At 51.4% G+C, this 12,485-nt stretch overlaps 1 protein-coding gene across 23 annotated transcripts in view; it reads left to right on the plus strand.

Moving 5' to 3' along the window:
* NCOR2 (nuclear receptor corepressor 2) overlaps positions 1 to 12,485 on the plus strand; it is a 225,541-nt gene that overhangs the window by 126,779 nt on the left and 86,277 nt on the right. For all 23 annotated transcript variants that reach the window (XM_086855208.1, XM_086855219.1, XM_086855225.1 and 20 more), the window contains 2 exons: positions 343 to 399; positions 5,152 to 5,204. In XM_086855208.1, coding sequence (XP_086711334.1) covers positions 343 to 399; positions 5,152 to 5,204 — 110 coding nt within the window. The remainder of the gene's footprint in view (positions 1 to 342; positions 400 to 5,151; positions 5,205 to 12,485) is intronic.

The following is a 12,485-nucleotide window of genomic DNA, read 5'->3' on the forward strand; positions in this document are numbered from 1 at the left end:
TCCTCCTCCTCCTCCTCCTCCTCCTCCTCCTCCTGGCAGGGCAGCAGCGCAGAGGTACCGGGCACGATCCGGCACCCACAGGGGTCAGGGATCTGGGTCGCTTCCCGGGCACAGCTCGGATGCTTTAAAGTCATGATAACCCCAGTGCCGGAGCCCTTCGCCCACGGGTTTTTCCTGCGGGTCCAGAGGCTGAGCTGAACCTTTCCACCCACTCTCAGGCAGGGATGGGATTTGTGACGGCTCTGTGGAGGTTTGAGAAGTGGTTTTAGCAGAGGGGAGAGCTGCGACTTGTAACCGATGGCACAAATAACTTTTTCTTCTTCTCCCCTTTCCTCCCTGCAGAAGAAGGCGGAGGCTGCCCACCGGATCCTGGAAGGGCTGGGTCCCCAGGTGGAGCTGGTGAGTGTTACCTGTGGCTGCGGGAGCTGGGCCAGCTTTGGAGAGGTTCCTGGGTGGTGAGCGATCGCGGCACCCTGTGTGCGTCTGTCAGAAGGAAGTGTGCTGCTGGCTCGGACCTCTCGCTGGCACGGTACCAAGGCAGGAAGCAAAGTGACTGAGATGAGTACTGAAACACAGGCAGACACATACACAGAGCCCTCCTCCGAGAGGCTTAACCCTTTGGCTCCTTCCTCACGCGCTGCAGTGGAGATGGAGGTGGAAGGGTCTCTGGCACAGTCTGCCTCCACTTGGGGTGCTGATGGCTTCATCTGCTGGTGGCAGGCGCAGCAGCAGCACTGTGGGGCTGCTGCCTGGTCAGCCAGCCTCGAGGTGCTGTGTGGAGGGATGGGTGCTTGGACTCTCCTCTGTCCCACCCACTGAAAATGGAGGAGGATGCTGAAGGGTGCTCTGTGAGCACAGCCCAGCTGCAGCTTCCATAACCTGCAGGTACCAGGACTTGGACACTTCCTATTTTGGTCTCTCTCATGCACAGGGAAGCTGAAAAAACAACTTAGAGCAAATTGTCAATTTTGAGCTGCTCCCTCATCTGGAAAAATCCATATGTAAGTCAAAGGACTGACTGCTGGAGGGGCAGCTGGAAACAACCCCCTGGGGGCTAAGTGCTGGAGAAGGGCGCGCTGGCAGTGATGCTGTGGGAAGGACCAGACCCAGTCTGACAGGGAATCTGCTTTGCAGCAGCCGTGGGATGCAGTGGAGGGAGCCGTCTGTATGAGATGGGAGCAGGCAGCTCACAGGCTTCGACAGCTGTAATTTGCACTTGCCTTGTGGGGGTGGTACTAATTGCTGTCTTCCCCTGTGCATAAGGGAGAGGTCACACGTGACAAAGCCCACTTCCTTCTTGGGGAGGTAACACTCGTTATTATTCCTCTGAGTCACCAGGGTCAAACCCTTTGCTCTTTCTGCTCTGAAGATTGGCAGTGCCCAGGGTTGGTGCTTCCTCATCCGGAAGATGTTGCATTTCCATTCCTTCCTCCTCCCTCGTTTGTTTGGGGTTTTTTTCCCTTTGTTTTTCCTTATTTCAGTTTGTTGTTGGCACTCCATGGTGGGGGCTGTAACAGAGCCCAGTGCAAACCTTTCCTCTGTCTCTGTGCCTTACTCACCGGAGGGCAGGGGAAAAGGGGAAACCTCACTGAGAAAACCCAGCTGGGCTGTGTGTGCATCCTGCAGGCTGTCTGGTCCATCTGCCCTGGGAGAGGCACAGCAGTGCCCAGGACCTGCCAACAGCCCACCAGAGACAGTCAATAGTCACAGCTTCTTCTGAGCTGGAGAGGAAGCAGCTCTGGGAAGAAGAGCATGCTCTGCCCAGTGCTTATCCTGCTCCACCATGTCACACACCACATGCTCCAGCCTTGGAGCTGCCACAGCCCATGGGTCTCTTACAGGGAGCTTGAGCATCCTGGTGCCAGTGTCTGCAGGGAGAGGCGTGGCTGTCACCAGCAGGGTTGTGTGTTGCTGTCAGCCGTGCTGGGATGTCCCGTTCTGGCTGCTCAGAGAGCTCTGGCTGGTGCCTTTGGAGCAGTGATGGTGCTGGATGCACACTGGCTCGGTGCCAGGCAGTGTGCCAGAGCTCATGGGGTGAGGTGAGAGGTTGTGCTGGGAATTGGTTGGTCATGGCACCAGTACTGGGTGCTGTTGGCAGATTGGAGCGGGAGTTCAGGGATTTCTGGGAAGCAGGGATGCAGTTTGGAAGTTGGTGCTCCCCTTTGGGTCAGGAGTAGGTTGTGACCCATTAAACCAGGGCTCTGCTCATTTCATCCTTGCAGTGTAATGGTTCCATTTAAAAAATGTCTGCATGTTTTCCCCAGGGAGGAATGTTTTTGGGATACATAATCTGAACCCTGCAGTGTCCAGAAAGCAGTTGAGACCTTTCATTCTGTTTTATTTCTAAAAAGCTTTCAGTAAACCCAGGGCTTTTCCAGTAGTAGCTTTACATTGCAGTTATGCCTTTCTAAAATGTCATTATCCAGAGAAATGCATTACATGTTCCTAACTCTGGAGAAACACTGTGTATGTTTGAAACATCACCTTACCTATCTGACCTATCTGACCAGTGAGCTTTACTTGTGCTTGCTTACTGAGAAAGGTGGAATTAGGAGTTGTGGATGGCTCGGAGGGAAGATGCTGTTTCTCAGTCCCTGCCCTGCTGAGAATAAAGTTTAAGTATTTAGTCTGTAAGTTCTCTGTGGGTAAGTAGAACTTGTCTCCTGGGCTTCATTCACTGCCTGAGCTGAGTTATGGTGCTGAGGCCATTGTGCAGATAGAAATCTCTTTGAGTTGCTGGGTTTGAGTCCCAGAATTTCATATTTCTGAGTGTTAGGGCTTTTCTTTTAACGTGATGTGTTCCAGTGCTTCAAAAACTTCAGTTTGCTAGCTAAGACTCTTAAGTGTTCAGATAATTTATAGATTGTAGTGGAGGGGAATCATTAGCTTTTAGTCAGCTGGTTGGCATCAGGGCATCTGCAATGTCCATGTGCACGAGAGCATTTTCTAACCCAGGTCCAAACAAAAGTGTTAATTCCACTGCTTCTCCCAGGAGGAAGGTCTTTGTGACCTGCAGCATGAAAGCTTCTTTGCTTTGATATTTACAAGCAAGGAGGGAAGAGAGACGCTTATTTCTCAGTATTTCCAGTTCCTGCAGTCCTCTTCCAAAAGACAGTCACTGCTCAAGGCCTCCCAGCGGTTGCTCCAGCTTTCCAGGGCGACTGAGGATGTGACGCTTTGGAGCTGCAGCTCTGTTTCTTCAGTGTGTGGTGCAGACCTGCCTCTCTCAAGCTACGTGATGAGACGGATGTCTGTGTTCCTCTGAGCTTTCCAAGCGTGAAGTGCACAGCCAGCTCTGAGCCTGGAGTCGACCCAGCAGATCTGAGAGGATTGGTGGTAGAAGCACCCCTGGGGAAGGGACACCACTGAGCACAAGGACCTGCTCATCCCTCTCATCTGCCCTGGCTGTGCCAGCACAGGGTGGCCAGGTGTCTCCTGGCAGACTTGCAGCCCGTCACCCCCTCGCCAGGTAACAGACGGACGCCTGGACCCTGCCGTCAGCGCTGCGTCCCTCCTGGAACACGGCGCTTCATCCCCGTGCCTGTCTGCCTGGGGATTACGTGTCTCTGCGTGCCCCTTCCGCCTGGGGATTACGTGTGCTTTCACAGAGAGCAGGGACACGTCCAAGGGCAGCCGGAAAGAGAAGCTGATGGTCTGCTGGTGCGGCGGAGATGGAGTGGGGAGCGCTACACGCAGTCTCTGTTCTCTGCGGATTGATGTGGCTGTCCTCTGTGGCAGCAGAGTGGTGAAGCAGAATCTGTGTTTTACAGAGAAGTAGAAACAGGCTGTGTGGAAAAACAAGCTTCTGTGCCAAGCACCTGTGATGGTGATAGGGAGATACCACAGAGGATGTGGGAGTAACACCTTCTTCAGACTGGAGGGGGAAAGGACCCGTCTTTGTTTACGCGTCCTGTCGCCTCCAGTGCTGCTCACCTGGTTGAGCAGATGCTCAGCACATGTTTTGCTCTTTTCCTGTGTTTAATCTGAGATGAAATCAGGCAGACCCAAAGCACAGCCTCAGCCCTATTGACCACAGGAGAAGGGTGAGCTGGTGTGTGGATCCATGGTCAGGATGGATCCTTCAACCAGGCCATCCCGTGTCCCTCTGCCTGTGTTGGTCACAGATGTTAGATGCTCACAGCTGGTTTGGGGAAGGTTTGTGGAGGAACTGCTTCAGTACTTGGTGATGTTTTTGTGGTCAGACTGAGCTGTGCTCTTTAGGTGATGGTTGGGCTATGGCAAGCAATCCAGTTCACAGCAGCTGAAGACAATGAGTAGAAGTGTTGAAGGACTTAATCCTGAGCACCCTGTCAGCCTGCAGATGTGGACACAACTGGTGGCAGCCCCTGGAGTGTCTGCTGAGCTGTCAATCACAATGGGTGGGATTGAGCCTGGTCTCTGTAGCACCTCTCCCTTCCAGAGGTGGGAGCCTCCAGGTTCCCAAGGGTAAATCCCTGGGAAGGGAGAGGCAGCGAGGCAGTGACCAGGGATGGATCCAACTCTCCAGACTGCCCATGGAGGTCCCTGCCATATCCCCACTGAGGGTGTGGGGTGCAGAGCAACCCTGGGGAAACATTTATCTGCTGGAGCCCCATTGCCCCTCCCGAGCATCGCTGTCCTCAGGGCTGCTGGGGGACTGCGCTGACAAGCCTGGGGACCTGGCAGTGCTGGAAGCCCCAGGGACAAACACTTGTCCTGCCTGCAGTTGCTTGTGCCTGGCTCCCGGGGAGGGCTCAGGCAGGCTTTTAGCGCGTAGACATAACAACTCACAGCTCACAGACTGTCTCTTCCCGCTCCCCGAGCCCCGCTTTCCCCTCGCCTCCCCCGTGTCATATGTTCCGAGGCGCAGTGCGTTTTTTAATCGGTGAATAACAGCCACGTACTCGCCGTGCCGCGTTGATCTGGCCGCCGCCGCGCATCGCTCGCTGTGAGCCAGCTCGCCCGGGCGCTGCCTGCCCTCCCACGGGCTGAGCCGGGATGCTCCGCGACTCGAGCGGCGCTGCCGGGAGCCAGCAGCCTCCAGTACGGCCGGGAGCGGGGCTGGGGACACGGGCTGGGCATCTGCACCGGGGCACCAGCGCTTCTGATGGGTTTAACTTTCTAAATGTCAGAGCGTGCCATTTATGCCTTCGTTTCTCTTATTTATTTCAGCCGTTATACAACCAGCCTTCAGACACCAGGCAGTACCATGAAAACATTAAAATGTAAGTATGTGGCAATAAAGCTATTTTAAATGTCAGGTTGGGCAGTAGAATGGAGCAGGAGGGGTGCCAGCTTGCTCCTAGACCCCAATTAAAGCTCTCAAGGAACTGTGAGCATCCGATTAGAGCTGCTCTGGGTGCCTGAAGCACAAACCAGCTCCAGGAGCTCAGCAGTCAGGAGCTGTAGCTTAAGGTGGATGCTGAAGGTGCTGTTTGATTTTCTCAGGGTGGGGTGGATGTGGGTCCTTGATGTTTTCCCAGACAACACTTACCTTAAGTGCTTTCTTCTGTGTTTCACCCGTACTGAAATATGAAATCAGCTGCCTCTGTGTGTGTGTTTGCATGCGAGAAAGATGAGGTAAAATGAAAAGTTGCAATTACAATTAGATTTTCATGAAGGACCTCTTGAATGTCTAATAACAACTGGTTATTTCAAAGATACTTACTGAGACTTAGCAATCATCTAATTTGACTTATCACCTCAATACATGATTTAATCATCAGCATGTGTTTAATAACCACAGTGACTTCCTGAACATAGAAGAACTATAACAGATAATGAGAATAGCGATAATTGTGATTATTGTTGGAAATTTAAATAGTCAAACCAGATCTGAAACTTTTTTATCTGCCTTGAATGAACTGATGATTGCTCTGAGCTGCCTGCAGCGTGTCTATTTTGGTACCAGCTCGGTCAGCTGGTGATAATCATCTTTAATAATCTATTAACAAAAGTTAATAATCTCTTGCTTTTCAGCGGTATGTTAATTGATCCCGGGGGCTTAGAAGGGAAAAATTCCCATATCTTTGCTCTAGGGGAGCATGGTAGGAGGTGGCAGTGTTTAGGGGCACTGTGTCCCCAAGGGCTGCAGGGGTGGGGAGGATTTGGTGACGTGACCCCACTGCTCGCTGCCAGGCCCTGCTCCATTCCTGCTCCACCCAGAGCTTCCTGCGTCATCCTCACAATTCACTGCAAAGCACTCAAACCCAGCGTGGCTCCCACCAGGCTCAGGGGTCCCTGTCAGTTCTGGGGGTCCCTGATGATTGATAAACCCTGTTGTGTGGCCCAAGAACATGCTCTCTGCATCGCTGGTTGTGCCTCTCCCCTGGTTTTGATGGGGTGTGGAAGTCACCAGCTCTCGGGGACCCTCCCTTGCCTCAAAGGGCCTCGCACCCATCCCAGGGCAGGTGCTGAAGGTGACAATTTCAAGCTGATCACTTATGTTGTCCTTGAAAGAATGAGTTAAAAGTAGATGCAGATACTTCACCCACTCTCCATTCCCCTGCCAATATTTGTGGGTTTGTGATCACATTTTCCTGTGATTTAAACCATTTCCTGTCCTGGGTTGCTGCCTGAAAGACAGGCGCAAACAAGAGGGAACTGACAGCGTAGGTCAGGAGTAAAACTGTTGGTAAGAGGTGGAGCCCCATCAAACCAGCCAGCAGAGCAGGTGTTCCCCTCCATCCCTGCCTCTGCAGGCATCTGCAGGGTTATCCCCACCCCAGACAGTGACAGTCCCCCCGTGGCAGTGGCAGTGACAGACCAAGGAGAGGTTGGAACAGGCAGGCTTGGGGTTAATGTTCGCTGTGATTAATGCTGCAAAAATACGGGAAGGAAACCACACATTTTAATGAAAAGCCTCCATCTCCTCCTTCCAGAAACCTGGCAATTAGCTGCCTTCAGCTGGTTATTGATGCCAGCTACAGATCTAGGTCAGTGAAAGGCCCCTGAGCAATCTGGGCTCCAGATGTTGGCTGCTTTTGGCCGTTGGTCTGCCTTGGAGGTCCTTGGATCTGGTCTGCACTTTACTACTTGTTGGTGGACATGCAGGGAAATTGGTGTGTCTTTTGTTCTATTTCTCCATCCATGCTGCATATTAAAAGACATTCTGATGCTTGGGAGGCAGATAGGAAATCAAGATTTTAGTGATTCTTCCAAGCAAATGATTCAGGGTCTTTTGACCAAGAGCAAAATATATTGGACTTCTCTGTTTCGACCGAGTTATGCTTGGATATTCACATCTGATATACAACTTCTCCACAGGCTGAATTTGAAGATATTTTTTTGGTTTTTGCCTTGTTCTTAATATGTTTGTGCCTTTCTGCTCCAGAAGAGCAGATTCTGCTCCACAGCCTGGAGGTGGCTGTTTCCATAGAAGACAGAGTAAATCCTCAGGGTGCTGGAGACACCAGCCAGATGCATTAGAGCATCAGGACAGCTGCCAGGACACCACAGGTTATATTTTGCCAAGGTGTAATTGGATGCAGATTCTCCAGAACAGCTTCACCCTATGCAAATTTAGCCATGATGAAAAAACCTTTTGGCAGATTGCTGGAAAATCATCTGGGTTGTGTTCTGTCCACAAATCCTCACTTGCATCCTGGCTGTGTTGTGCCAAATGGAAACTGCCCCCATGCAAAGCTGGTTTGGAGCCTCATGGGCACAAGATAGCCAGGCTGTTATTGTCAGAAAAACCTCTTATAGCTTTGGTTTTTTGTTTTTAAACGCTTCTTAGTGTCAATTTTTTATTCTCAGTTGAATATTTGCAAGTGTCAGTGGGAAGGCATTTGAATATCAGAAAGCCAGGATTCCTCGATTTCTCCACAGCTATACTCTCTGCCTTGCAACACTCATTTAATTCTCCCTTCTTGTTTGCTTTGCTTTTCAGCTGGGATGAGTCACGTATGCTAATAGAGCTGACTGGGGAGTTACCGGGAGAATTTCTACTCTTACTAAAATGTTACCGGTCTCTTATATTCATGGAGTTTTATGGCCTGTCTCCTATTCAGTACAGTTAAAATTAATTTCATGCCCCAGTTCATTCCAGTGTTTGCAGCTTCAAAAGCTTTTAAGTCCTATTTAGCTGCCTGGCTGTGCTCCGTTCCTCGTCTGCACGGTCCCTTTGGTTCACCTGTGAGTGCAGGCTTCGAGCAAACATGGTTAATTTTGTATGCTACATCTGCTGCGGGATCCAAGGCACCCTTGAGTGGTTTGTTCCAAAGACTTGACCTACCTTTGATGGGACCGTGTCCTTTCTGTTTGAAATGTCTGTGTTGCTGGAGAGAAGGGCTCTGCCACTCCCTCATCAAGAAAGAGGAGGGCAAGATGGCATTTGGTGCCCTCATTTCACAGGGATGGAGTGAGCTTTGCCCCTGTGGCTGGCTTGGCCCTTGCTGTTTTTCAAGGTGAGAATTTTCTGGCTTTGCAACAGACTGAAAAGTTTCTTGAAGATGCATCACATCCCTGAGCACAGCTGGAAACCACTCGAGTGATTCTGCATCAGTTGGGGAGGCTACAAAGACCCTTTTTCTACATTTTGATGACACACAACAAATACAGAATATGCTGGTGCACCGGTGAAGCACCAGTGCCTCTGGTCAAGGCCTTTATTTCAGTGCTTTGCCAGCTGCTTGTACGAGCATGAGAGCTGTCCTTCCCACCCTGCCACTGTAGTGACTCTGCGTATTCCCCAGGCTCTGGCTCCAAAGATATTAACCTTCTTTCCTCCAAGTGTTTGAAAAATGACAAGATGTTGTTCACATGAGCAGGATCAATTACCTGCTGTCTGTCTGAAGAGATATTCTCCAAGGGGGCCTTCGTCTCTACGGCGGGAGATTCCTGCTCGGTCAGCCATGAAAAACAGCCCGGCAGGACTCTCCTCCCCCCTTTCCCAAAGCAGTCATCTTGCAATCATATTCTGTAAGACTTGTATTTGAAAGCAAAATGTGAGCTTCCCTGAGCCTTGAAAAAGCAGACAAAAAGCAAAGTGAATAGCTCAGGGTAAGTGCATGCGAGGTGCTGTTCACAGGGTTTGCTTTAAGCCTCCGCTTCAAGAACTTCCTCTTTGCTTTACACTGAAATTCAGGAATGTTGGGGTGAAACCAAGCTGTGTCCCCTCAAGATGCTTAGAGAGGTATTGGAGAACCTCTCTGAATGTATAGTTAAAACAGATGGAGAGCTTGGTGTGATTTGGGTTTTCTCACGTGCCCAGATCCAGCAGCAGCAGAGCTGTGCACTGTTAATATTTGCACATCTGGGTTACTGTCTGCAGCTGAGAGCTTCCTGGGGAGAGGGCAGGAAATCTGCCTCTGCAGAATCAAAATCTGAAGTCAGGATTTTCAGAGAGGTTTCAGGGCTTCTGAATTTCTTTTTGTTTTCTAAGTGCCCCCCCAAAAAGAGCAGAACAGCTGTCTTCTGAAAATCTCAAACTGTGGCTTTCCAAATCACTTGTCACGTTGGGAAATTTAAGTCATCTTTTCATTACTTGCTGTTTAGGGGATTTAGTAGCAGTGGATTGCCTCTAAATTCATAGTTGAAGCCTGACATGTAACACAAATGTTCTTTCAAACCCTGTCATTACTAATGCATTCTCTTTCAGGTCTTTTTATTAGTGCTTGTAGACGTTTTCCTCATTAGAAATTCACCTAGCAGCTCCCTGCTCATCCCATTCAAGGTTTCTCATCTCTTTTATTCTCTGTTGGCATGCACCAAGGCAGCAGATTACCTAGTGATGAATTACTAAATGATGGAGACACACACTGCTACCTTCTGCTTCTTCCTCTTGCCAGTAAAAAGCCAATACTGGTTTGGGGGGGACTGCCTTGCAACACTTGGGCTCATGTTGTCAGCTTGGCTTCAGGGCAGGGCAGAGGTGTTTCTGTCACCAACAGCCTGCCAGAGTTATAAACCTCTGCCACTTCACCCTGAGAGGCACCGATGGTGCTGGGGGTTTAGTCCATCCCAGTGCCCAGGGGCTCAGGGGTAAATAACTAAAGATCTGCTTTGCTTTTCTTCCCCAGAAAGTGTTTCTAAATATTGCAAGGAGCTGCTCTGAACAGCTGGCTCTCCAGAAGCGTGCCCTGCCTTGGGGTTAGTAGGTTACAGTGTGTAAGCAGCTGGAGCTGTGTGCTCCAGCCACTTCAGAGCAAGCCAAGGAATGAGTGCAGTGACCTGTGAGCAGGGTGAGCTGCTCCCTGCCCTCGCTGCAGGGAGCCCTGTGGCCAGAGGGAAGCAGTGACTGCCCTGAGCTGCAGCTTGGGATGCACAGGAGCAGGGGGGAGGGCAGAACTGGTTTGGTCTCCGTTGCCTCTAGGCTGGTTTCACCTCGGAGCGTTCTTGCTGTGCTCCTCAGGCCTCCTGGTTTGCAGATCTCTCATCTCCCTGTGCTTTGTTTGGCTGGAGCTTCCTCAGTTTCCTACCCTTGCCCATGGGATCCATTGCTGCACAATGGCTTTGCCAGCTGCTCGCTGCCTTCTTCCCACAGCTCTTTGCAGTTTGGTCCCTGCTTTGTTTGCTCTGGCTGATGAAAGACGTTCCTGTGTAATTAAATACCCCTGATCAGTTTTGCTCAAATAGCAAACTTCCTTTCATCTCGTCTTGCACCAGTTGAAGGTCTCCACAGGCTTGGCCAGGTGTGCTGCCGTGCATCAGCTCTTTGTGTCCTTTGGGAGCCTTATCCCAGGGCTTTGGCAGGGTCCACACGTGGGTACACACCACGCATGTGTGCACCCACATCCTTCCAATATCGCAGCCTCCGGAAGGATCCCAAGTCCTTCGTGTGGAGCTGTGCCAAGTAACTCAGAAGTCAGAGCTACAGGTTCTCTCCTTGACTGGCTCCATTGTGAAAGACATGAAACAAAAGCTACCTTGGGCCAAGCCAGTGGAGGTGGAAGCAGCTGCTCCCACAGGGCTGGCTGTGCTTTGCTGGGAGTGGGAGATGGGTTTCTCTTGTTTTTGGAGACTGGCTCTGAGAATTGTGCTCCTGTGTGGGGCACTGGGGCAGGGAGAAGAGGATGAGCTGTGCAACACAGGGAAGTCAGGGATGGAGATGGGCTCCATCCAGTAGATGAATTGTCAGCCACAGGGATGGGGATGTGCCATCTGGCAGCCTCCAAACACCAGCTCACCAGAGGCAGGGGGGGCTCTGTGTCTGTCCCAGCCTCCCAGTCCTCAGGGACACTGCTGAGGATGAGGCAGGGAGCTCGAGTGTCCTCCCCACCCGGCGTGGTGTGACATGCCAGCCCAGCAATACTTTAAGCTGCCCACAAGAGTCACTGTTGCTTTATCTAAGGAGCGCCTGTTCCTCCTGCCTGGGAGCTGCCTGATTTCTTCACCCCTGTGCCGTTCAGGTCTCCATCCGTGCCGCTTTCCTTGTGCCCAGAAAACCGCAGGACTCAGGCAGGGGAGGAGGAGAAGGGAGGAGAGCTGGCACCTTGCAGGAGCAGCCTTTGCCATGTGCCACTCCAGAGCGGTTATTTCAGTGCCCAGCTCCCAGCAGACAGCCCTCACCTTCCCCTGTGCACAGCAGTTGTGTTTGCTCCCTGATTTGCCCAGGGAGCACAGCGTGTGCTTGGGAGACACGTGGCCCGAATTAACCTCGCTGCAAAACGGTTTCTAAGTAACAGCAGTACGTGGAGCAAGATAAACTGTGAAGCCTATTTATATTTACCAAGATTGTATTAACCTTTGAAAGGTTGACCTTATGCAAAAACAAAGCAAAACAAAAAGATAAAGTGGCAAAAACATTCAGGGCATGAGGGGGTTTGTTGTTGTTGTAATCCTTTCACTCTTTGATTACTTCAGCCTTGGTGGTGGTAAACATACACTGCCTTTCAAGGCATTCCTGATTTTTGCAGCTGCAGAGCCATTAAGCCTTCGCCTGTATTCGCACTTTCAAGGTCAGCCATGATGCACAGCTCAAGGCAGCCCATCAGCTGCGTAAGAGCTGCTGATTTCCTTCATTTGCTCTCCTGTTTTCTAAGAACTTGTGCAGCAGATCCAGCAGCAGCGTGTCAAAGCCCCGCGTTGCTCCTGGATGCCACCCAGGCCGACATGGGGAGGGCAGGGGTTGATTGAGCTGGGCTGGCCCCAATCCATGACCCCTTGTTGGGGACCCTCCCACACGTGCTCGTCATCAGCACCACCCCAAAGGTTTCCTTGTGTTAGAGCTGCCATGAGAGTTAGGAATAAACAAACAACGGGAATGTGTTTGTTGGGCACGGTGACCCTCGCAAAGAGCTGGAGCCTCGGAAGGAAATGTGTCTGACGGGGTCTCTGCAGGAGGGTTTGCTGCCCACTGAGGCACCACACGGCGCTGGGGCCGCTGAGGAAAGCTCACTGTGTGTGATGGGAAGGGATGCAGGAGCAGGTGAGGAGCTGGGGCTGGCAAACAAGTGCTGGACCTGTGGCTGCCAGGGCAGCGCTTGCTGTGGGATCGCTGTCATTCCTGTGAGGGCCCATGCATGGCTCAGTGCTGTAGCAGGAAGAGTTTAAAAAGGGAAAAA

This window comes from Cyanistes caeruleus, chromosome 18, assembly GCF_971803275.1.
Source record: "Cyanistes caeruleus chromosome 18, bCyaCae1.hap1.1, whole genome shotgun sequence".
NCBI lineage: Eukaryota > Metazoa > Chordata > Aves > Passeriformes > Paridae > Cyanistes > Cyanistes caeruleus.